A 26867-nucleotide genomic window follows, 5' to 3' on the forward strand; every position below is an offset into this window, starting at 1 on the left:
TACTGCTGAGAAGTAGTGGGACAGCTCCTCCTTTACCAAAGTGTACTTGAGTGTAGCCGAGTGTTGGGCCTTGCTTCACTATTATGGGGTTCCAGCAACTGCCACTTGGTCATTGTATAGGGCAGCTTCAGGCGTCCAAACTTTAGCACTCTCTTCTGAGTGTAGGGAGTGGGTGGGGCATACAGGAGACCCCACTGCAGTTTGGCATCAGCCAGTGTGGTTGTGGCAAAGGAGCAGTAAACAAACTCTGTAGATCTAGGCAAAGGGTCATTTTCTCTTCACACTCCAACTTTCTTCTATAGTGCTTTGTATTGGCACCAATCTCAAGCTCCACACTATGATTTTCTTTAAATTTTTTCTTTAGTTCAATACATTCAATATTACAGAATTAACTTAGCTGGCCACATTTTCTTTGATGAGTAAATTGAAATGAATTATTTTGTATCCTGTGTCCCAGTTGCCTTTTAAAAGAATCCTGCTGGAATTAGTTCTCTCTGGTTGCTCCCCAATATGCTAAAGGGAGTTTTGCAAGTAGAAATGAAAGGACACTAAATGGCAACATGAGAATATAAAGTATGAAGTTTGTTGGTAAAGTAGACTTTAAGTCAAAACTGTGTTTGGGGGACTTCCCTGGTGGTGCAGTGGTTAAGAATCCTCCTGCCAATGCAGGGGATACAGGTTTGATCCCTCGTCCAGGAAGATCCCACATGCCACGGAGCAACTAAACCCGTGTACCACAACTACTGAGCCTGCACTCTAGAGCCCATGAGCTACAACTGCTGAGCCTGCGTGCCACAACTACTGAAGCCCGCATGCCTAGAGCCTGCACTCCACAACATGAGAAGCCTCTGTAATGAGAAGCCTGCGCACCACAATGAAGAGTAGCCCCCGCTTGCCACAAGTAGAGAAAGCCCATGTGCAGCAACAAAGACCCAACGCAGCCAAAAATAAAAATATAATAAATAAATAAATTGATTTTTAAAAAAAACTGTGTTTGGAGACAAAGAAGGTATTACATAATGATAAAAGGGTCAATTCAACAGGAAGATATAATGATTGTAAATATATAGGCATCCAACTTTAGAACACCTAAGTATATAAAACAAATATTGACAAATCTGAATGAAGGAATTTACAGCAATACAATAATAGGAGGAGACTTCAACACCTCACATTCAATAATGGGTAGACATCCAGACAGAAAGATTGATAAACAGTGGACTTGAACAACACTAGAGATCAACTGGACCTAACAGACATATGCAACTTTTACCCAACAGCAGAGGAATACACATTCTTCTCAAGTGCACATAGAATATTCTCCATGATAGATCACATGTTAGGTCACAAAACAACTCTTAAAAAATTTAATGAAATAGAAATTATATCATGTACCTTTTGGACCACATTGGAATGAAGCTAGAAATCAGTAACAGAAAGAAAATGTGGAAAATTCATAAACACATGGAAATTAAATAATACAGTCTTGAACAACCACTGGATCAGAAGGGAATTTTAAAAATTTCTCATGAAATATGAAAACAAAAACACAAATTACCAAAACTTATGGGACGCAGCAAAGGCAGTACTAAGGAAAGTTTATGGTGATAAACACCTACATTAAAAAAGAAGATGTCAAATAAACAATGTAACTTTACACCCCAAGGAACTAAAAAAGAACAAACTAAATCTAAAGTTAGAAGAAGGAAGGAAATAATAAAGATTGGAGCAGAAATAAGTCAAATAGAGAATAGAAAAACAATTTTTAAAAATCAACAAAACTGGGCTTCCCTGGTGGCACAGTGGTTGAGAGTCCGCCTGCCGATGCAGGGGACACGGGTTTGTGCCCCAGTCCGGGAGGATCCCACATGCCGCGGAGCGGCTAGGCCCATGAGCCATGGCCGCTGGGCCTGCGCATCCGGAGCCTGTGCTCTGCAACGGGAGAGACCACAACAGTGAGAGGCCCATGTATCGCAAAAAAAAAAAAAAAAAAAAATCATTATCAGTAAGGGAACAAAATAAAGGGCATCACATAAGCAACTGAATAAAGTTATTTAAAAAAATCAACAAAACTAAGTTTGTTTTTCAAAAAATAAAACTGACAAATACTTAGCTAGATAAAAAAGAAAAGAGAAAAGACATGAAATCAGAAATGAAAGAGACATTACAATAGAAGCTTCAGAAATAAAAAGGATCATAAGAGACTATTATGAACAATTATATGCACACCAATTGGATAACAAAGGAGAAATGGATAAATTTCTAGAAACACACAACCTACCAAGACTTTATCAAGAAGAAATAGAATGCCTAAACAGACCAATAACAAATAAGGAGATTGACGTAGTAATCAAAAACCCCCTAATAAAAAAAGCACAGGACCAGATGGCTTCATAGCTGAATTCTACTAAACATCCAAAGAATGAATACCAATCCTTGTTAAACTCTTCCAAAAAATAGAGGTAGAATAGTTTCAGACTCATTTTATGAGGCCAGCATTGCCCTGATACAAAAGCCAAAGATACAAAAAGAAAACTACAAGCTAATATCTCTGATTAACATAGATGTAGAAATCCTCTATAAAATACTAGCAAACTGAATTCAACAGCATCATCAAAAAGATTATACACCATGACCAAGTAGGATTTATCCCTGGGATACGAGTTTAGTTTAACATACTCAAATCAATCAATGTGATACCCCACATTAACAGAATAAAAGATAAAAATCACATGAGCTTCTCAGATGCAGAGAAAGCATTTGACAAAGATCAACATCCATTCATGATAAAAATTCTCAACAAAATAGGTATAAAAGGAAATTTCTTCAACATAATAAAGGCCGTTTATGAAAAGCCCACTGCTAACATCATAATCAATGGCAAAAACTGAAACCTCTTCCTCTAAGATCTGATGCCCACTCTCACCACTTCTATTTAACATAGTACTGGAAGTACTAGCAAGAGCAATCACACAAGGAAAAGAAATAAAAGGCATCCAAAGCAAAATAGAAGAAGTAAAATTATCTCCATTTGCAGATGACATGATCCTGTATGTAGAAAACCCTAAAGATTACACACACACACACACACACACACACACACACACATTGTTAGAACTAAAAAACAAATACAGTAAAGTTGCAGGATACAAAGTCAACATCCAAAAATTAGTTGCATTTCTTTACATCAACATTGATCTATCCAAAAAGGAAGTCAAGAAAACAATCCCATTTACAATAGCATCAAAAAGAATAAAATACCTAGGAATAAATTTAACTAAGGAGGTGAAAGGTCTGTGCACAGAATACTATAAGACATTGATGAAAGAAATTGATGAAGACCCAAATAAATGGATACTCGTGTTCATGGATTAGAAGAATTGATATTGTTAAAATGTACATAATACCCAAAGTGATATACAGATTTAGTGCAATCCCTGTCAAAATTCCAGTGGCATTTTTCACAGAAATAGAAAATGCAATGGAATCACAAACCCTGAATAGCTTAAGCAATCTTGAGAAAGAAGAACAGAGTTGGAGGTATCATGCTCCCTGATTTCAAACTATACTAGAAAGCTATGGTAATTAAAACAGTATGATACTGGCATAAAAACAGACATATAGACCAACGGAACAGAATAGATAGAGAGCCCAGAAGTAAATCCATGCATATTTGGTCAACCAATTTTCAACAGTAGAATCTAGCTCATGTCTTTGCTTCCTCTAAGTGGGAGAGAAAAGCCAGATGTTTGCTACCAAAAAATGTATTTCCAACAGAATAAGTGGAACTTTCTTCACTCTATTATATTTTAGGTTATCCACATTAACTCATTTGGGTGCCCAGTTCATGGTAGAATTTTTAATCTCCATTGGGAAGAATAGTGCTAAACCAAGAGCAATTTTTTCCTGGCCTTTATAGAGTTTCTTCTTAACAAGTAAAGTGCATTTATTTATTTTCTTTTTTATAAAAATGTATCCTAATTAAAATTTTATTCCTTAATTCCTAAATTGGTTATTATATTAAATGTATTTAGCCAATTAACTATTTTATAATTTAGCTGCATGATTTATTAGTCAATAAGGTTACTTTGAAGCTATTAAAATGAAACTTGTTAACAATAATATAGCACCATTGAACCAGACACTGTGCCTGGTGGGCTTTTTACAAACATTACGTCTAATCCTCAGAATTTCAAAATCCTGCATGATTAATATTTTTATTGTCCAAATGAGGAAACTGAATGTCAAGATGTTTAAATAACTGGCACAAGTTTACATAACTAGTAAGTGATGAAACAAGGACTTGGATCACTAGTTGTCTGATTTTGAGGCCTGGGCTCTTTCCACTGAGAACATCGTCTTTCCTGTGTTTCTCTGCCCCCTCCCTACAATCTCTAACTCAGGAGCAATGCTGCCTCAGCAAGACTATTTGATTGCTAGTAATAAAAACTCAACTAAAGTATATTAATTATAAACAGGCGTAACACAAGGGAGTCCAAGGACTTAACTACAGGAGGTTGAGTATTTTTCCAAACATACAATTTTGCTGCTTTGACCTTTGTAGTTAAAGACAAAAGTGCTTAAATCCAGGTATTACCTAACAACCCTGCCGTGAATAGAGGCAGTAAAGAAGAGTGCACAAATCTTCAAGATATCATGGCTTAATTTTATATACAGATTCATCCTGAACCAGAATGAATTCACAGTGGAACAAGAAAAAAAACTGTTATGTTGGAGCCACGGTGACAATTCATTTTTCAACTCCAGAAGCTCATTGATCTTGCAGAGCTGGGAATCCAAAGTTCTCATTAACTGAAATCATGGTTAAATAAGAGTTATCATTTAAAACTAATTATTAAGGAATAATTCTGATGTAATAAAATTCACTTAGAGGCAAACGTTAAGTGCAGCTTAATCTGGTGGTTCACAATGTTCTTCAGGGTCTTGTAATGGTAATGATCAGTAAGACTTCTATGAATGTCAGTTCTTGCTGTACCAGCCTACATGTAAAACGGGTGTTAGACCCTGAGGAAGTTGCCTTTTTCTCCAGTATTATTCTTTTTTCTACTAAAACCTAAACTGCAGGAGATTTTGAGCTCTATATTTTAAAAAACTTCTGAGCACATGAATCTCTCCTGTTATCCATTTCAACAATATCTTAAGCATCTATTATGTGAAAATTGCTATGCTAAGTGCTACAGGAGATTAAAAAATGAGTAAAACACAGTTCCTACTTTTAAGGAGTTCATAGTATAGCGATGAAAACAATAAATATATGGAGTTGTTTGTTTTGTTCCAGGCATTGTTTTAAACACTTTAAAGTGTTTATTAATTTATTTAATTCTCAAGACTACCCTAAATTAAGGCCTCATTTACGGATGAGAAAACTGAGGTGTAAATGCTACACAGCTATTTAGTAATAAGACTATCACACAGAAAACTATTAGACCACTCAGCCTACAATGACTAACCATAAAAAAATTTGAATAAAGTGCTCTGGAAGCACTGAGATTATTGGGATCCAGAAAAAAACTTGTGGATGATACAGCTTTTCAGATGGGCTGACAATACAAGTATGTTTTCAATAGGCAGAAAAACCACCTGCAATGCAGATTTTGATTCTGAACTGGTTGAATTTGACATGCTGGCAGCATAGGCTGATGAGAATGTTTAGTCTCGTCTACAAGATTAATTCTTAGAGGAGAGGTCGGGCAGGAGGTACAACCTGAGAGTTATTTGTGTAGATTCAACTCTATTCAAGGGAAGGGTTGAGAGAGCCTGAAGAGAAGACCAAGGATGGAGCCCAGGCAGCATGCCCAAGGAAGGCAGTGAAAGAAGTGAAGAAGGAAAAGCAAGAACCAATTAGGAGGTGAGTTTCTAAAGAAGGGTTGGTGAGAGCTGGGTAGTTGTGTCAAATACTGCAGGAAAGGGATGTGTGGGATCGGGGCTTGAGAAAAGGCCATTAGAAGATGAGGAAGAGGTAATTTAGAATTCAGGGTGAAGGGATGCATTATAGCCAAGATGTAGACCACACTTTCAAGAAGTTTGGTAATTGAGAGGTAGGGTGGCCGAAGGGTTGAGGAAAGGCATGAATTCAGGAAGTGATGACTGGGCATGAGGTCAGAGGAAGACACAGGTGAGGGAGGAGCTAATTGAGGAAGGTCCTTGAGGAGGTGGGAAGGAATGGGATTCAGAATTGCCATGGTTTGTATTTTTACTTTCCCAAATAAGCTCTGGAAATTCTCAACTGCAATCATATATGCAGGGAATGGTCAGCCAGCGTTAATCTGACACTTTCTAAATTTGTTAAAGGAAGAAAAAAAGAGAAAGATTTTTAAATCAAATGGAGGGTACTTACTCCAATTATCTTTACCAAATCGTCTTCATATGAATTACCTTATCTATTCTTCAAAAATAAGAGTTAACTAAAATGAGAAAAAATAAGGAAAATAAGAATACTGCTCCTGAAAGATCGTGAATGTTAGAAAAGTCTAAAAATGCTAAGTCAGCCTTAACAATTATCCCCAGCTACCTTTCTAAAAGAGGATACCCTTTGAAACTTCAGTGACTTAAGTTAATAATAGTAAAAGACATTCTTGCTAAATATGGCATGGGTTGTTTCAGGCCCAATTTAATTTCTGATTACTCTGCAGATTCTCACTTGAAAAAATGAGAATGCCGTTAATGATATTCTGTCCTGTGATAAAATGTTACCTTAGGCAAAAATAAACTGAATTACCATGCAGCTGCCAGCAGGGACAGCTTAATCTCTGCTCTCAGCAGCATTGCCCGCAGCATAAAACCCAAACTCCTGAGCTTGGAATTCAAGGATCTTTGTAGTGAAATCACAACCTAAATTTCTGATTGGGCTCCTGCTTTTCCTCTCCATTCACCCCATGCCCATTGGCACACCTCCATGGCTCTGCTGACGTCCTGTGTAGTCCAGAGCACTCCTTACCTGAGCCCCAATCCCCTGCCCTGGTCACAAAGCCACAGTGCAGCTCTAGCATAGCAGACAGTGCCCCAGTCCTGGAGTCAGAAGGACTGCTCTGCCATTGTCCAACTTTAAGGGCCTCACCCGAGGTTATCCCCAAGGTCATTGAAGCTCTCATCTTGGGGTGATTTTCTGAAAAATAGGGTAATCATCATAATTCACCCCAGAGAGTTATGATAAAGATTAAGTAAGGCATGGAAACAGTTACAAAATGTACATTTTCTAAAACCACAAACTGCTTTGCAGGTGTGCTTCAAAACCGACCCCTCTTTTTCACCTTCAAGGCCATTTTCTTGAAAACAGGGGGCCAAATCTTGTCCATGTGTTTAGTCAAAGCACTGATAAGAGTGTCTGGTATGTAATAAAGCTCAATACATGCTGAGTGGACTCATCAGAGAAAGTGAACTTTTAGGGGAAACAAGAGGAAAGGAGGCTCTCATGAGAGTAGACAGCTGACTTCTCCAGATTCTTACCCCTTCTGTCTCCCCTTCCTCCTCTTATTTCTCTTTCCTCTTTTTGCCTTGTCTCTCTGACCTCTTTCTCTCCTCCACTAAGAGAATAATAAAAGAAGGCTGACTCCTCACCACTATGTCCCCCTTCCTCAGAGAGGCCTTCACTGGTGCCACCTATGGGTCTCATTTTTATAAGCTCAGTGCCCAGCACAATGCCCAGCACACAGAAGGCACAACCCAAACACATAAACCAATGAGTCCAATGCCAACACACGTGAGGCCGTGCCTTTCTCTGGTAACCTGGCAGGCATCTTTCTCTGCAGAGACTCGGCCCTCAGAACCTCCCTAACTGAGCACTCCAGGCAGTCACTGCTATCCAGCAGAAATAACATGGAAATAAAACCAATTTCCCATCTCTGGGACAGCAACTGTTGATTTAATTGCAGTAATTGTCACTAAGGGTTGAATGACCAAGAGGTTTAAGGAAGGCAAGGGATGCAGAAAGGACATTAACATCTGTATTTCCGAAGAAATGTTTCTTGTTTTCCATTTAGTAGAAGTAAAAGATGGGAAATAGCATGTACTCTGTGGTAAGTACATCATTATTCTACATAAGCTTCATAATCCCAGGATGTAAAATCCAATTTTACAGATGAAGAATGGAGATTGAGGTTAACTGCCTGAGCCAATCAAAAACCACCAGCAAATGATGCAATGGGCATTTGACTCAAATCTGTTTAGCCCCAAGCAATTGCTGATTACAGATAAAAACTAGTCCAGAGACAAAGTTGAAAAGGAGGCTCCTTATCAGGTGTTGTTACAATGATATGGTCTGCCCTTTCTTGGAGACACCGCCCTATCCTTGTTTGGCGTAGCTCCATCAGGGACACTAATCCATCTGTCTGCTTCTCTAACCATCTGGCATTACCTAGGGGACATGCTTTTCCTGCCATTTTACCACAAATGACTGTGTGATGGAGTCGCAGGAACTAAGAATTGCAGACTGATCACAGGACAGGTACTTCAGAAGCTGTGAGAAGCCCAAGGGGTATGGAATCTTTGTCTAATGTATAACCATCTTGCAGACATAGGCATAAAGCCAATATGAAGGCTTAAAAGGTACCCAATGGGCAAGGATCAAGAATGCCTTTCTATTCAATGCTAAAAGCGTCACTGATTCCTTTACCTAGGAAAGGCCCACCCAGCCAGCTGGTTTAGACCTAATGTTGGGGCTGACAAATATTAGTTCAGAGAATGAATGTGTGTCTGACATTCCATGGGTAACTGTCCAACTGTTCTGAAGCCTCTTCTCGCCTGCAACCTGGAAATGCAGATACCCCTTGGCCTAACCTCTCTTTCATGGGTGACCTTGTGATCTGGTACTAGCCATTGAGACATAAAAGGAAGTAGACAGATTTCCTTCCCTGATGAAAGGGAAGAAGGGCTTCCACAGGTGGACCCTTTCTCCTCCTTTCCCCTTTGTACAAGGGCATGAGGTCTGGGGCTACAGTAGCCATTTGTGACCATGAAGCAACAAGCCTGAAGATGAAACACAACATGCAAAAGATGGCAAGGCATTAAGATAAGAAAATCCTACTGACAACCATGATGGGGAGGCAGGGCCATGTGCCCATATTAGGCCCTATGCTTGGTACTGGTAGGATCAGAGTGAGGAAGACAGAGACTCTATTTTCTTGAATTCTTACTTCTCAGGGGGATTTGAGTATGGTCCAATACCGAACCGTCAGAGATGCTGAAATGCTGAGCACAAAGCACTGAAGCGTGCAACTACTTCCTATATGTGAGATGTTTAACACATCACAGAGACTGGGACCTTGGCTTGGTCTAACCCAGGGTCTAGAAACACAACCAAGAAGTTGATGCTTTCTCTAGAGGTACTGGATTTATGCAGAGGCAGGAACAAGAGCAATGTCATCGTCAAATACCATATACACCTCGAATACTGGAGAAACTGCAAATACGCCTGAATACAGTGTTGTATACGTTCCTTTGCAAGTAGGGGTCAAACTCATGCAGCAGTTGGGTTCTCCTGGCCCTGTCAGCAGCAGGGGAAACAGAAGCAAACTTGCTTACCATAACTTAAAAATCAGTGTCAGCGTGGGACTGGCGTATTCTGATATGCTGTTCTGCTGCTGAGCAAAAGTCTGCCTGAAAAATATTGACTGGAAGAGAAAGTATCTGTTATGTTACCAGAGTAAAAAGGAAACATGAGAGAAGTAGGACATGACTTTTGGCTCACTGAACACCATCTATGGCTACTGAAGGATCAGAAAGCTTTTTTTATACTCTCAACTATTTTGTTTATCTTCTGTATCTTTTTTAAAATTAAAAAAAAAAGCTTTACTTTCTTTTCTAATTACAAAGTTATACATGCAATGTCCCCTCAGGGATTGGCCTCACTCATAGACAATGGAGAGCAACGTGATCCAGATGAGGTGATGAGTAGGAATAATATTCTGGTGGCAGCATAAAGGTTGGCTTAGGGCAGTCCAGTCCAGGTAGTTCAAGAAGAGAGGAATTTATCAGAGGAAGTATGCTGCAAGGGCTATAGAAACCAAAGGGAAGTAACGTAAAGAAGATCCCAGACACGAGGAAGCTGCCACAAACCTGTACAGTTCCCACATGCCTGCACTCACTGATAAGCAGCTGGAGACAGCTGGAGACACCAATTCCCACTCCTGCCACCTCTGGAGCCACCCAAACTGCTGGGATGCAGTCAACTGTGGTGGCCTGAAACTGCCGTTCCAGGAGACAAACAGAGTGGCTTCTTTGCCAGCTAATCTCCCACCAGTGTCTCCAACCAGCTGACGAGTGTGTTTGAGGAATGTGGTTTCTAGGCATCCTCCCCCTGCCTCACAGAGAAAAGCACGGAAGGACACGGATGGATCTGAATGCCAAATCTTGCAAAAGAGGGGACCCAGGAGAGTGTTAAAAGCCAGGATATGGTTCTCCCTGGAGGAAGGAGGCTGTTGTTGTATTGTGTCCTCTCCAAGGCAGTATAGCATAGTGATTCAGGGCATAAACTTTGTGTCCTCATATGCAAAATGGGAAATAACACCTCAAAGGATTGTTATGAGGGTTAAATAGGTTACTGTAGGTAAAGTATTTAGGACAGTGCCTGGAGTATAGTTCCATTCAGTAAAGGATAGCTGTTGTCATGTTACTTTCACTCTGATTTCAATTTTGCCATCTGTAAAGAAAACTTAAGAAGGAGGGGGTTAAATCATCTTCGCTGCTCTCTAACCAACCAGAGGAAAGGGGAACTAATAGTTACACTCAATCTGATCCTGATGCAGGGCTGGAGTTTGGAGACGCAGAGAAAAATAATATCTCTGCCTTCAAAGAGCTCACTGTTTGATGAGAAGGCAGAAGAAAATCACTGATTCAAGTTAAAATGTGCACAGTGGTAGAATGTATACAGGGAAAGGTCTAGAAGAGTACAGAGATGGGTATTGTAGCATAATGGAAAGATTTATACAGACTCCACTTTAAACCCAAAATTATTCTCTTGTGACGCTGGGCAATTCAGTTAGTCATCCCTGCCTCAGTTTCCTTGTCTGTAAAAGTGGAGATAATGAAAGAACTTCCCTCACTAAGCCATTGTGAACATTAAGGGAGCTGTACATACAGCTGTAGTACCTAGCACAGAAATGCGTTCAAAAGTGATCATTATTATGATTCCCACGGTCCACGAGAAGTGTACAAGGGTTCAGGCACAAGTCCTGAACTAAAGAAATGGAAATGGAAGGAGGAAAGGGCGGCTAAAGAGGGACTTATCCTTATAGGATCGCTTGATTATTGTGTATAAAGTTAGAGAAACTGGCGAGGCACCCACCCCAGGTGGCGCGCTGGCGCTCTGCCTCGGCGTCCTCGTTGCCCGTGGCAACCGGCAGTCCATACCTCTGGCCCGGTAGGCGCTGCGCAGGGGCAGCAAGATGGCTGTGAGCTCCTGGTCCTCAAAGCTGGGGTTCGGCAGCGAGAAGGCGCTGCAGGCGGCCGCTGTCTCCACTGGCCCCTCTCTGGAATTATGCACCTTCCCCTCCACCCTGGGCTCCTCGGTCGCGGCTGCCGCCCTGGAGCAGCTCTTTGTTGTCGGTGAGAGGCCCGTGGGCTCCCGGAGGGACGTCATCTCGGAGGTGGCGCCTAGGCGGCATTAAGCGGGAACCTTCGTGGGGACCCTCCTCCCAGAACTCAGGGCATCCCTGGTAGGGCAGAACCTTCTCCAGCTCCTTGGGGGAGAGGGAGGCGAAAGAGTGGGACCCAGGGCTCAGCTCTGTGGCTTGGCCCAACTCACACTAGTAGCTGGTGACAAATTGCGGACAAATCCCTGGACTCCCAGGCCACTGCTATTTGCCTGTGATTGGAGTGCCCACCTGCATTTAGATTATGTATTTAATTTCATCTTGTCCCTTCTTGCGTTTTCTTTGCAAGTTAATTTCCTCCAACACTTTGGCATGGCAAACTGGAGGATTTAACAGGTAAATAACAAAGGAAGAAACACCTGTTGCATTAGGCAAGGAATTGTGCATTAGGCACAAATACTTTTTCTGCTAATAATTTCTTGACGCTCAGAAAGTTTGTCATAGGAAAAAAATTCATTATGCTTTCTTGCCCTGAGCGTGAGTTATAAAGTGTGTAGCTCTCCAGCCCATTTGCAAGTGGGAGTACGCTTGTGCTTATTCATTCCATAGAAAAAAGGAAAAGAGACAGCAGGCAATACCTGTCCCTCCCTAACACACATTTGCTTGGAAACTCAGTAACTGATTTTTCACTTGGTTTGAGAGCTTAGTTCATTAAGAGAATCCAAGTTTTCAGGAACTGAGGGCAGAAATTGCTATTTACTCTTCTGAGAGTTGAGGATGGCCACTCAGGGCATGGACTCTGGAGTCACACCATTTGTGTCTGAATCCAGACCTCTTATAAGTGATGGGCTCTGTGACCTTGCGCACATGACATGACCTCAAAAGTCTTAGATTTCTCACCTCTGAGATGGGAATCATCATGAAGTTATAAGAATCAACTTAGATTATACATACACGTGAAACATTAAACACATCAAACTCATCCCACACATGTGGATACAGGCCGGAATCCATTTAGACAGAATCTGTATAATGGAATGGTGACAGAGCCAAGGTGAGTAGAGCTTCCTCTGTTCTCTCTCCTCTTCCTTTTATATTTTATTTTTCCTTCCTTCTTCCCATTCTGCATGTATCTTGTCTTCCTTTGCCTGCCAACATTTTCCAAGCCTCTTTTCCCATGTGATTTCAACTTACAGTGTGTGAGAGAAAAGGCGCTATCTTTTATATGTCAATGAATGAAAAGGGTTAGAAACTCTATCTACCTCACACCTACCAGTTTTACAAATACTTACTCTCATCCCATGATTAAAATATTGGCATGGAAGTGAAAATGACATAATGAATTTTTAAAGAATTAAGTAAGTGTTGTTTTGTAAAATATTACGTTTAGGATATACGTATACAAATTTATATGAAGACATTCTTAAACCTACACTATGGGCGTGTTATATTTATCCCTTTTATAAATATATATGGATTTTTTTGTCTTGTCCTATACAGATTCCTTCTTTCTACCATGAGTGATACAAAAATAGAATCTTAAGAGGAGTTTGTCCTCAAGAAACATAAAGTATATACCTAAATTAGTACACTGTAAAATAAGAAATAACAAGTACAAAAGAGATTCATATGATGTACTATAGAAATTCAAAGATAGAAGTTGTAATTTTCAGCTAAGCATTTGAGTTGGATCTTAAAGGTTAAACAGGATTTGGTAGATAAATAAGAGATCTTAATTTTCTAATTTTTTTTTAGAACAATCACTGCAAAGTGACTACTTTAAATGCAATGAAGAAGCTAAGACCTTTCTTAAGGACGTTGCTATTGCTGTTAAGAAATTGGTATTGTATTATCTATAAGAGCTACTTTTTCAATCTTTCACTTATTTCTTCATCAAACTTTAATTTAGCACCAGCTCTGTTCAACATACTTCAATAGATGAATAGGGAAAATATTTGCCCTGAATGAAAATTTCTCTCAGTTTGCTAAGCATTTGCACCAGTATGGATCAGTAGTGGATTGGTGCCTGATTTCCCATGCAGAGCACTGAATTAAGGACCTGTGCTATGGATGAGGGCAAGACGGCTCAAGAGAAGAGACCCTGCTGATAACAGAGCTCAGTTAAGGGGTGGGCCACATGGGCAAATGCTTGTGACATCAATATGTGAGCATTGCTTAAAACCATCAAACAACCTCTGGGATAAACTGCACGCATAGTGCCAATTTTCTCAGGTCTCTGTAAGCAATTCCTCACAAAACTGGTGAAAGATTATTTGGCACCTACTCCACTGACACACAGTGATTTTCAGTGAAAAGAAATAGGTTCTCTTTCAGTTATACTAACTCGGCCCCATCAAAGAAATATTTAAAGAATTTCCTCTTGAAGTGTCACAAAAGTGTCTCTGTTTGGCCCTGGTCCTCAGTGATGTTTCAGAATGGTAATGTCTCCTCATTTGATTTAAAAATATTGCATAAGAATCTACTACCTATCAAATATCTAAAAATGTAGAAATATGGCTATAAAGTTAATGAGCTTGAGTCTACAGACTGCTGAGAAAAGTTAATCTTATTACTTTATAATTATATTTTTATGTAATTATATATAGTTCTGTAGGTATACTACAGAATTATAGTTTATAATCCCAGTTAGGTACATATATGTAAACACTGAGAGTCTGTGTGTGTTGTACTGCACTGTGGTCCTGTGGAAACCCTTTCCTCTGTTTCGTTCTTTTAGTTATGTCTTTCTCCAAGATTTGAAGTGTTCAAAATAATTATTGTGGCTTATTAAAGTATCTAGTATGTCTCCATTTAATATCTGAGCTGTGAAATCTCTTAAATAGAGATAAATCCTCCCATTTTTTAAAGTAACACATTTTCACTATTATAGAAGCATTGCGTGTTTATTCTGGAAAATTTAGAAAAAAATAGACAAGCAAAAGGAAGAATGTAAAAACCAACATGATCCCACCCTAAAACAATCACGATTGACTCTTTGTTGAATGTCTTGACTACTTTCAGGATATAGATGATTCCTGTATTGAATTTTATTTTTTACAGAAAAGTGGTCTTACTAAATATACAGTTATGCAACCTGCTTTTTTATTATTCATAAAATACAATGGCAGTTTCTCAGGTCATAAAGTAACTATAGCCATTATGACCGTTTATTTAAGAGGTGATTTATCTGTTCTTTCCACTAGCAGATTTTTGAATGTTTTTCCCTTTTTGAAACTAGCCCCATATATATATATATATATCTCCAAACAAATAGGCAGGGAGATATTTTTAGGTAGGTATAAGAAAACCACTGTTCTTTTTATACCTAAGCATAGTTTTATAGGCATTTTCCATTTTTAAATTAAGTAGCTTTCTTTCCTTCTTTTTTTTTTTTTTTTTTTTTTTGCCTCTTGGCATGTGGGATCTTAGTCCCCTGACTGGGGATCAAACCCGCACCCCTGCAGTGGAAGCACAGTATCTTAACCACTGGATCACCAGGGAAGTCCCAAGAAGCTTCCTTTCTCAATGTCACCCTTTTGTTGGAGTCTTTGCTTTTAAATTTATTGAAACTGCATACAAGGGACACACACACATAGCGAAAGATAATTTCTGAGTAGAAGAAAATCAGCAGAAATTAAAAGATAAATTAACAATGACACATTAAAAACTCATTGAAGAACAGTTATTTTTCCCACTTGCTATTCCAAATAAAAATAATGGCAAAAGGTACTTACTGAAAAGCAAATTTTGATCTCTGAAAACATTTACAGGGCCTTGTTTAGGAAATCAATCTTATTATTTTAATGTCTTAACTTTTTAACTATGTAATTTACATTTTCAGGAAGAAATGAGAAAATCCACAATTGATCTTCTGGAAATTGAAAGCATGGAACTCAGCAGACTATATTTTCTACTGGAAACTCTTCCTGCTAGTGTTAGCAGAGAATTCGAAGGTACTGTGAGGTTATCAACTATAGAAATTTAGTTTATCTTATAAGAAAATAGAGCCTAGTACTTGTAACAAGATGAGTTTAATAGTTATTTCATATCAAAAAATAGCCAGAAAGAGTATACAACACAAATATAGTGAGATCCATAATAAGTTTCCCTTACTTTTTAAGTGGAAATAATATATATGACTTGAATTTATATAATTATTGTAAATAGACTAAAGACAATATTGGTCCTTTTGTGACTGGCTTATTTCACCTGGCATGTCTTTGGGGTTAATCCATGTTGTAGCATGTGCCAGAATTTCCTTTCCTTTTAAGGCTGAACAATATTCCATTGTATGTATATACCATGTTTTGTTTATCCATTCATCCATCAATGGACCCTTGCATTGTTTCCACCTTTTGGCTGTTGTAAATAATGCTGTTACAAAATAATAATAACAATGAAATAGTAAATAATAATGCTATTACAAACATGGGTGTGGAAATATCTATTCAAGGCTCTGCTTCCAATTCTTTTGGGTATAAATGCAGAAGGGAATTGCTGGATTGTATGGTAATATAGTAATTTTATGTTTAATTTTTTGAGAAGCTCCCATACTGTTTCCCACAGTGGCTTCACCATTTTACCGTCCCTTGCACAATGCACAAGCATTCCAATTTCTCTACATTCTTGCCAGCACTTGATATTTTCTCTTTTTGTTTTGTTTTAAATAACAGCCATCCTAATGGATAAGAATTGGTATCTCATTGTGGTTTGCACTTCCCTAATAATTAGTGATGTTGAGCGTTTTTCATGTGCTTATTGGCCATTGGTATATCTTCTTTGGAGGAATGTCTGTTCAGACCATTTGCCCATCTTTTAATCAGGTTGTTTGTTTCATTGTGGGAATTCTTTATATATTCTGGATGTTAACCCCTTATATGATTTGCAAGTATTTTTTCCCATTCCATAGGTTACCTTATCACTCTTGTTAATAATGACTTTTGTTGCACAGAAGTTTTTAATTTTGACATAGTCCAGTTTATCTATATTTTCATTTGTTGTCTGTGCTTTTTGTGTCATATCCAAGAAATTATGGCTAAATCCAACATTATGAAGGTTTCCCCTATGTTTTCTTCTAAGAGTCTTATAGTTTTAGCTCTGACATTTAGGTCTTTGATCCATTTTGAGTTAAATTTTGTATTTGGTGTAAGGTCAGGCTCCAACTTTATTTTTCCAGCTGCCAGGAGTGTTGGCTGAGGCTCACAGCTCAGTTCCTCTACAGGAATTGCCCTAGACAAAAGAGAAAAGCTTCACTTCAAGTTAGACTCCCTCCCAACTGCTGCTCACATTCAGTGATTGGTCACCAAGAGAGTACAAAGGTCTGCCTCCCTTGTTCCACGTGGAATAACTCTGAAGTGTCATCACAGCTCCAGCTCATCATCATTTAAACGCTCCACCCTTGCCCAACCCTTATGTCCTCAGAGGAGATGTTCCTCAGAGCTTTACACACAAATTTTAAGATTTGTTTCCCAGGGAGCCCAACCTAAAACAGTTGTCTAAATTTAAAAAAAAAAAAAAAAGATTTTTAAAGTAGATGTTCCCTTGCAGCTCCAAGTCTACGTTCATTGTCTGCTCTGTCATAAGGGAGCTGGGGCGCTGTAAATTTCCCCTTTTGCCAGCTGGCGCAATGTTAAGCTTTGTCAGTACAGAGCACTGAAGGGTTACTGGAGGAAAAAGGGGTTGTCTTCCTGTTCTAGTGTGCTCAGCTTGGCCGACTCTTGCAGTGCAGATAGCTTCTGCCAGTGGCGTGCAACAGTCCTTGGTGCCCAGAAGCTCCCTCCAGTATCCCCTGAGTGGCTTCATGGTAGATTGCTCCCTGTGAGGCAGGTACCCTGGCACCGTTTAGGTGGTTTTGCAGTGAGTTCTGAAGTACAGCAATTCCCTGTGGACCAGTCCCCCCAGTGCCCCCAGAAGCCATATTTCTAGTAAGTTCTGCCAGCGGAACATTTCACAAACTTCTTTGCCATCCAATGAGCCACAGACCTCTTCAATGAGGTCTAGATCTCAGGTCTGGAGGTGCTGCTTCCTACAGCCCCTGTAGGGCTGCTCCTTGTACCTAGTACTCCTAAAGTCTTCAGAGTTCTCTTTACTTTCTTAGTATTCGTTCCCTCATTACTCTACTTCTCTGCTACAGTTAATAATTCTTTATATTAAAATTTCCCTATTCAATATAAGATTTCTATCTCCCAATTAGACCCTGAGTGACATAGTTAGTTATAAAAGAATTTGCACAGTGTTAGTCTAGTTTGGCAGGGAAAATACAACAAACTCCTACATGCAGATAAACAATAAGACTTAATCTGTGCTCAAGGCAGAATTAAGAATGTTTTCGTTTTATTTTCTTTGGTTGCCTTTTTTTTTTTTTTTTTTTTTTTACTGTCCAGATTGGGTTACTTTTATAAGCAGGAAAAATATTTTAGAAGGAAAAAGAAATACCATGCTAGCTTGTAAGGTCCTTGATACACACTGAATACTTAGCCAAGTAAATTTAATTGACCTTGTGTTTTAAAGCTTCTCAGCTTGAAGTATGGTCCTTGGGTCAGTAGCATCAGCATCACCTGGGAGCTTGTTACAAAATGCAGAATCTCTAGGTCCACCTCTGACCTACTACATCAAAATCTGTATTTCAACAATATCCGCAGGTGATACACATGCATATTCAGGACATAAAGTTTGAAAAGCCCTGCTGCAATGAGCAATTTAACTGTAGCCTCCAAAAAAAGGATCCAACTCTCTCAGGGGAGCTACCAGCCAGTTTCTAGGGAATTCATTGCATAGAAATGGATGGCCCAGTATCCATTTCTAAACAGCAGTGTTCAAAAATTCATGCATTTTAACCATATATCTATCAAGCGCTGAGGTAATCCTTTGAAGTCTTATGTGATTACACTGATTTGTTATTTATTAATGAGTAATTAGTTCTTTAACACACTGGGTTCCCTTGAAAGCACAGCCAGAAGCAATGGCTTTTGCACTATTATTTTATTAGGACATACAATCCAAAGAGGAGGAGGGTGGGATAAGGAACCAAAGCAGGGAGAATGGAGAGCTAATATGGCGTGCAGTATGATGTTGACTGCCGCTGACGGCAGGTAGTTGAGTATGAGAATACACCCTCAAGACACAGTGTTACCTCTTCTCAGGAACACCTAAGCAGTGACTCCTGTCTGCGATTGGTCCAATGCTTGCCACACCTCCCAAACTTTCAGTTACACATGCATGGGGGGTGTGAGTGTCTAAAGAAGTCCCATGGTAGAGGTGACAAGGACGTCCTAGACAGGTAAGAAGTGGATAGGACAGGCAGGAATCAGGTGCTATCAGACTGTACCGCCTGAAATTGTGCAGAGCTCATAGAAAGCTGGTCACCGACCATAGCAGCAGCTGAAATAAGGGAAATAATTGATAGGTAAGATTGAGAGGGCCCAAAGGGATGATTAAGAGGTGTCTGATCCAGGAACATAATTAGAAGAATATTTCAAAGAAAGACATAATTTGTTTATTATTTGAAAAGTCAGTATCTACAATTGTGCAGTTTCTCAAGTAACTGAATAACATTTCTTCCACTTACTTTTAAGAATGTGTCAGGGATGCCCGAAGATTAAATCTTGTTGAGATAAATCAATTACACATGAAAATTACGAAGATAAATGATGAAATAGAGTTTCTGAAGAAGAAAATACTTGATCTGAAAAAAATTAATAAAGCTCTGGGGTAGGTTTTTTCAGGGTTTTTTTTGTTGGGTTTTTTTTTTTTTTTTTAGTATTTGAGGGAGTCAGGGGCTGGGGCTAAAGTGGGAAATCTTTCCTAAGGGATTGTCCTCTGGTCCGAACTGGTGCAGGGCAAGTTAAGAGGTGGAGATCACTTATAGAAGATGACTGGGCTGATGAGGGGTGTGCGATGGCTGCAGAGAGCTGGGAAGAGAGCAGAAACTCTTCTACCACCACAGCCAGGAGACCTGTCAAATTTAAGAGGGAACTCAGCTTCCCAGCAGCAACTACTCTGTGTCCATCACACAGTGCCTCGCACCCCACCTCCAAAGGTAGAAACACACCGTGGTTTTCATTTCATTTTTAGTAAAATTAAGTTTACAAACCTCAACCACCAAAGCAAGAAATTTTTCTGGGTATTGTGTTGCAAATATAATATCAAACCTGATATATTGTAGCTAGCTTAGTTCCTTAAAGACATTCAGTTATAATCTACTGGAGGGTTGAAAATGGGATTGGCCCTAGATTTTATCTTCAATTAAATGAGAGCTGACACCTGTTAGTTTCTTTTCTTTATTCCTCAGCTGTGTTGTTAGCACTTCCCCCTCTGTGGAAGAAGTGCTTTTCTCCATCTATAAAATGGAGATTACAAATCTTGTCTTAGCCCACGGAAGAAGAGATACTCTGAAAGAAAAAAAACAATAAAACCCTGAAGAATAACTCAGTACTACAAGTAAATTCTCAAAAGTAATGTATAAATGTCAGACTTTCAGTTTGTTGGAGTAAGAAATACTCAAAGAGCCCTCATCATAGTGAAAAAATCTTCTTGGGAAGCTAAAAGAATCAGAAGGTTGCTTGGTGCACAAGGTATCAAAGCATCAGGAGTTAGGTGGGGACCTCAAGGCCCAGGGACAGGTTCCCAAAGTAGGTCCTCAGAACACCTATTCTGGGAGATGCTCCATGAAAAAGAAAGTTCATGACCATGTAAGTTTGAGAAAGACTGCGTACTCTAACTCCTCTTAGGGATTCACGTGCAGATTTGTGCATGGTGCATGCTAGCCACGATCACAACTAGACTATCAATTTCTAAACTAATAACAAGGAAGATAACATCCAGGCTGGAATACTCATATCAACTGACCAGCACCATCACACCCCTGTAGACCAGTGATTCTTAAACTTGAGTGTACATCAGAATCACCTGGAACTCTTGTTAAATTACTGGGACCTCCACCCCAGATTTCTGATTTAGTAGGTCTGGGGAATGGGGGTAAGAATTTGAATTTCTAACAAGTTCCTAGATGCTGCTGTTGCTGCTGGTCCTGACCACACTTTGAGAATCACTGCTCTAGAGAAATCTTTATGGAAAGTCAAATTACAAATGAACATAATGTGGGTTGCCTGATGAGCTAGCATCATCAAGCTACAATCACTTATTGCATCCATTTTTCAAAGAAAGATGTATATCAAGGTGCCCACACTCTCTGACAAGTGATCCTCTCCTGGACACTCTTCAAAAACTGGACACAGTCCTTAGAAACTGGGGATGGGGATTTCCTTGGGTCCTACATTCCGTTTCTGAGAGCTTTCCCAACCCAGCACAATACACCTAGTCAGGTGTATTGATTTGACTTGTTTTGTTTTGCTTTGCTTCATTAAGGCCACTCAATCCTTAGTTTGCTTCATTCTTAGAAGCCTTCCTCTACTAAACCTACAAGGCACCCATTATCTGGCCCCATGTAGCCTGAGCTTCTCTTAATTGCCTTTCTGTGGTAGAGTGGACTTCTGGAAAATAAACTTACCAACAACCTGTTTCCACTTTCCTGAGCCTTTCACACAGTCCGCCTGAACTAGAGTGTTTAGCCTTGGAGATTAGAAAAAGAAAAAAGTCATTACATTGCAGGAGCTTTGAAAAAAGGAAAATAGAGAAATGTCACCAATTGTCCTTCCTCCAAATCTTTTATTGTTAGCCCTGGGGTAGATGTTTCTCACAGTCTTAAGGTGGGTGTGGCCAGCAATGGATATGTGAGGTTAATGTCTCCTCTTGAACTCAGATTTGGCTACAGCTGTGAGAAGATAAGTGGGTTCAAATTAGATTTCAAACACCCTCTGAGCAGTGAAGACAGACTCAGATCCCTCCTCGCCAACTCCTTTCCATCAGAGGAGGGTTAGCTTTCTTCTCCTGGGCCTTCTCTGCAGGGCAATGGCATCAGAAGGTGGCTAGAAGAGTGGTGGGATGTTTAGCTTTCCTTGGCTTAAACTGCATATCTCAGGATGATAAGGTAGCTATGGCAATGCTACGTATCAAACCATTTGTCCGGCCAGATTCCATTCACCTATTCAAAACTGGTTTTGAATCATTGTATGTTTTAAACTAAAATATCCCATAGTTACTACCTGGTGTGTGAGAATGGGTGGGGTGAGGCAGGACCACAAGACACTTTTGCAGTGATAAAGAGTTACAAGGTTGACACTTGTGTTTCCTTCTGTCCTTCATCGCAACCAACTTTAGACAATCACAAATTCAACTCTAAAATAAGTATTCATTAAATTTCCCTCTTTATGGTGGTTCATCTCATCAAGCCGACTTTAAATTTCTTCCTGGAAAGCCATCCTTTTCATGCCAAGAACGATTCTTTTTCTCCTAGTGAACAGCAAGAGGAACTAGCGAGGCGTTATGAAAATTTTGTCCTGTCACTCAACCATGCGATGAAAGAAAAAGCCACTATCACTGTTTACATCAATGAGATTTATACCAAAGTTAACTCAGAGAAGAAAGAACTAGAATTGCAAAAACGATATATTCAAGAAGTAGAGGAGCAAATGGAAAGAGAAAAAGCAGAATATTTGGAAAAAAAACAAAAATTGAGTCAAGAGGTAAGTGGCATGATTTATTTTTTAAAAAAATACAGAATTGAGGGCAGGAAATGAGAAATAACTTATTTGTCCTTGAAGCTAGCAAGCATTCCTGTGGTATCTTCTGCAGGAATAGAGCAGAGGCTCAAGGACACTGGAGCCCGTGGGGAAGATGTTTGATTGTGTAGCGGCATCTGAGTTCATGGGAAAGAATATGAATGACAGGAGTGGTAACACTGGGGTGGCCCCTTGCTTATATGCAGCACTGTAGGTACTAGGAATTTGATTCTGTGTCACTTGGTTGTCTCTGCAGACAGGATGAGCCAGTTCAGCTCTGCCGGAACTGATGCCAAAACCCAAATTCTGTGCACCGTCACCACATTGAGTCTCAGAGTTTTGGGTGAAGTAGAAAAGAATAGCTTTATTGCTTTGCCAAGAAAGGGGGGCCACAGCGGGTTAATGCTCTCAAAACTGTGTGTCCCCAGCCTGGGTGGGTGGGTGGGTTGTGAGGGGAAGGGTTGCTGATAAGGATCAGGGCGCGTGTGGGGCCTGCATCCCTTCAACCCAGAGATCATCTGGAGTCTGGTGGTCTGGTGATGGCTTCTGCGGTTCTCAAGGTTATCGAACTGTGACCTTCTCTCTGGAATGAAGAGCGCTTCGACAGGTAGTTAGCATCTTCCGTTTGGTGTGGGTTTTAATGCTGTAGAAGAGCTCAGAGATATTGTTATGTGTGTCCCTTGAGGAGGAACCAGGACTCTGCCCCTAGGCTACACTATTGTTTCCTCACTGCTCCTCCCTTGTCTCTGGATCCCCTCCCTTCCCTGATTAGCAACTGTTTAAACCTGCTCTTTGGAACTCAGGGAAGGTCATGGAGGCTGACTAAAGTGTATTTCCTACAAACAAGAAACAGGGGACAGGGAAAGACTTTTGTGCCCGGGAGCCCCAGAGTGTACTGCTTGGTTTCAGAACTTGTGCCTCTTACTGAATGAATCCAAGAGGAGAGGCCTGCAGAGGGTCTAGGCAGAGCCAAGGGCCCTGTCGACTGAAAAGAAAAAAAAAAGTGCAACCTAGAAGTTGTGAATTATGTTGTATTTTAGGACCTTACTGAGGACTGTAGCCTGGGAAGGCAGCCTCTCAGATAGTTCTGAGGAATTGTTCCAAAGAGGTAATGGAGGAGCCAGGATATGTAGAAGTTTTTGCCGGGGGGAAAAAACAGATAGTCCAACATCAAAAGATTACTGCTAATCACAAAAAGACAGGCATCTCAAGGTAATGATTTTAGTGCTTTTCTCTGCATGGGAAGATGCAAGAGTCTGGGCTCATTGAAATCATTCCTTTGATACCGTCTTAACTACCTAGGGTCAGTATCCTGTTTTTCTCCATCCTGAAGCCCCTCAGGGCACACCATCAGGCTGAGGCTGCGCAGTGGCTGATGGCTTGATGGTGAGTAACATTCGTTGTTTACTGAAATGGCAGGCCACATTTTTTTGTCCACAGCCCCAACAGAGAAGGGTATTTTGAGACCAGCAATTTTGTGAGGGTCAGTGGAGATAGCTACTGCATCCTGAATTCTAAATAATTCACCCTCAGAATGGCTTCTGATTGATTCCTCTTTGTTCTGCTTCCGGTTGCCCCAGGGGAAGCAGGGCTATCTCCGTGCTAGGTGTTCCTAGCAGCAGCCTTCTTTTCCTCCATGCAGTGAGGGCCTAGCCCAGGATGGAAATTGCTGTTGAGCTCCTGGTGCTGCCCTCTGCATCATGGGAACTGGTATAACTATAATGCAGGAAATTGGACCTGGGCTTGCAACCCTGCCATATTAAATACGCATAAAGGTATATATATATGTATAAAGAAAGAAAGAAAAGAACATTTATTAAATTGCACTTCTTGAGTCTTAATTAAAATTTAGTAGAATACAATCTGGCAGTGATCAACATTTTGATGCAAGAGAGAGAAATATCACTCCCTGGGAAGTGCAGGCCCCTGGGACAGACTGCCAAGTGAGGGTGCTTGGCTTCGCAAAGAAAAGAATTCAAGAGTGAGACAAAGTAAAGGGAAAGCAAGTTTATTTAGCGAGATACACATTCCTTAGGCAGAATGCCGACCTGTCTCAGAAAGTGAGAGTGGCCTCAGGGTGTGCGGGTGGTTAGTTTTTATGGGCTGAGTAATTTTATAGGATCACAAGTGGGAGGAATATTCTATTGCAATATTTTGGGGAAGGGGGTGAGGATTTCCAGGAATTGGGCCACTTCCCTCTTTCTGGCCTTTTATGGTCAGCCTGGGAACTGTCACGGTGCCTGTGGGTATGTCATTTAGCATATGCTAATGTATTACAATGAGTGTATAATGAGGCTTAAGGTCTACTGGAAGTCTTCCACCATCCTGGGCCTATTGATTCTAACAAGTTTTTTTTTTTTTTTTTTTTGGCTGCACTGGGTCTTCGTTGCTACGCTCGGGGCTTTCTCTAGTTGTGGTGAGCAGGGGCTACTCTTCATTGCAGTGTGTGTGCTTCTCATTGCCGTGGTTTCTCTTGTTGTGGAGCACGGGCTCTAAGCGCTCGGGTTTCAGTAGTTGTGGCATGTGGGCTCAGTAGTTCTGGTGCACGGATTTAGTTTCTCCGCGGCATGTGGGATCTTCCCGGACCAGGGCTCAAACCGGTGTCCCCTGCGTTGGCAGGGGAAGCCCCTAACCAGTTTTTAGAGTATCCTGTTTTTCTCCAACGGCTTTGTCCCCTTCCTCATTCTTTTAATGGTTTTGCCCTGCCCTCTCCCTTCGTCTCAATTTGGTTCTTGGGATGATTGGTTTCATGATAAGACTATTCATAAGTTCCAGTCAGGTCTGAGAGTCTCTATCCTTTAAAGTGCCCCTGGCTTCAGAAACAGTTTTACACTAAAACCATGGATTATTTTTCTTAAGTATAGACAGTTCAGCCCTAGTCATCCTCAGAACAGGCACTTTGTGAAGCCGCTGGCAAAGAGTCCCTTGGGCAGTCTGCAGCCACCAAACAGAATTTGTAAAAGTTGAGTTCCCTGGACCTTTTCCGGGGATGAAGGCAGCTGTTAGCCTACATTGCAGTAGTGGAGTCAACTGAAATTCCTGACTCTTATCATTGGACCAGACCTTGCTTGGATTTTTTGTTATTGCAATGAAATAGAGTCAGGACAACAAGGACCTAAAGGGGTTTTCCTGTTTTCATTCTCTACCCACAACAATGATGAGAGGACTTCATTTCACCCACTGTTTCCAGCCCTCTGCTGGACTTTCTCTATGAGCAGTCTGGAAGCCCCACACTGGAGGGGTTCACTGAAGTTATAGGGGCAGAAAGTGGGATGTGTCTACATGGACACAGGGGAGGGACAATGTGCAGGGCAGTATAGGTTAGGAGTGGGGAGAGCCTTGTCCCTTTTCTTTACTTCCCCAGGGGCTGAAACAATGGTCAGTAGTGGCATGGGATCTGAGCTTTGCCCACCAAAAGGAAGGCTCCACCAGGCAGGGATTTTGTCTGGCTTTTTTCATTGCTAAATTCTAGCATCAGGATCAGTGCCTCTCGCATGTTGTAGGCACTCTATAATATCACTGTATTGAATGATTGAGTTTCTAACTTCATTTTAAGCTCTAAAGGGAAGTTTCTACCCTCCCCAGCCCCTTCCTATTCTTTAATATAAATGTTAAAAGGAAGGAAGCCCAGAGGGGCTTCAAATTGAGAATTTGAGAACATGATAGGTTCTCCTTCCTTTTGTGAATAGTGTTTCTCAGGGATCCACAAACTTTTTCTGAAAGGGGCCAGAGAGTAATAGGGCTTTGTGGACCATATACAGTCTCTGTCACAACTACTCAACTCTGCCGTTTTAGCACAGAGAAGCCAAGAGCACTACCTAAATAAATGAATGTGGCTTCACGAAAACAGGTGGAGGCTGGATTTGGCCTACAGGTAGTAGTTTGCCTACCCCTGGTCTATCTCCCTGGAAAAGGGTTAGGATACTTTCAGATGCAAATAGCAGAAGCCCTGACTCAAACTGACTTAAATAGTAAGGACGTTTATTATCTTACACAGTAGGAATTCCCAAGGTTGGGCAGACTGCAGGACTAGCTAATTCAGTAGCTCATCCCTCCTCCGTCTTTCATCTTAAGGCTGGTTTCCCTCTTCATCACAAGACGGCTGCCAGTGACAACTGGACTATGTTTCCTTTCTCAAGTAGAAAGAAGAAAACCTTTCCCAACCAAGGACATAAGTTTCTTGCTATGTCTGATCCGGCCAGGTTAAGACAGTGCCCACCCCAGAACAATAGTGGATCCTAAGGGAAAACGTGTACTAGTGGGCTAGACCAACTGGGAGTGGATATTAAGGACTCAACCACTAATGCTCACTAAATGCACATCATATGCCATAGTAACAGCCTGTTAATTCCCTTTGTTTCCAATGAGAAAGGAAAAGCTGTTTACACCTGTCAGAGTCTTCAAACCGTAAGTTCTCTTCTAACACAAAAGAGTTTTTGCTAATATTACTTCTATAATTGCAAGACCCAAGACCTTGGGAGAAGGCTTAGGCCAAAGTATGAGCACAGAATTTCAATTTTCAACAAAATTTATTATCACCAAGTTTCATTTTAATGCACCTGTGCCCTAGTGCAGAGATAACTGATAATGATCACATTCATTGAGAGTAACCACTTTGGGTGAATTGGCTGGTGGCTTTGATGGAAAGCCACACAAACATGTTTTCATAACTCTTTAATACAGAGTTAAATATACTTTC

The 26867-nt window shown here is 40.5% G+C and overlaps 1 protein-coding gene across 1 annotated transcript in view; it reads left to right on the forward strand.

The window, feature by feature from the left end:
* Nucleotides 1-11402: 11402 nt before the first annotated feature.
* The window catches only part of CCDC175 (coiled-coil domain containing 175), a gene marked incomplete at both ends in the record, with an annotated part of 74969 nt that continues 59504 nt past the window's right edge, over nucleotides 11403-26867 (forward strand). Inside the window, 5 exons of the mRNA XM_082849856.1 lie at nucleotides 11403-11562; nucleotides 13305-13390; nucleotides 15391-15502; nucleotides 19124-19259; nucleotides 21904-22132. Coding sequence (XP_082705982.1) covers nucleotides 11403-11562; nucleotides 13305-13390; nucleotides 15391-15502; nucleotides 19124-19259; nucleotides 21904-22132 — 723 coding nt within the window. The remainder of the gene's footprint in view (nucleotides 11563-13304; nucleotides 13391-15390; nucleotides 15503-19123; nucleotides 19260-21903; nucleotides 22133-26867) is intronic.

The sequence above is a fragment of the Leucopleurus acutus genome, assembly GCF_964270905.1.
Source record: "Leucopleurus acutus genome assembly, chromosome: 1".
Classification (NCBI taxonomy): domain Eukaryota; kingdom Metazoa; phylum Chordata; class Mammalia; order Artiodactyla; family Delphinidae; genus Leucopleurus; species Leucopleurus acutus.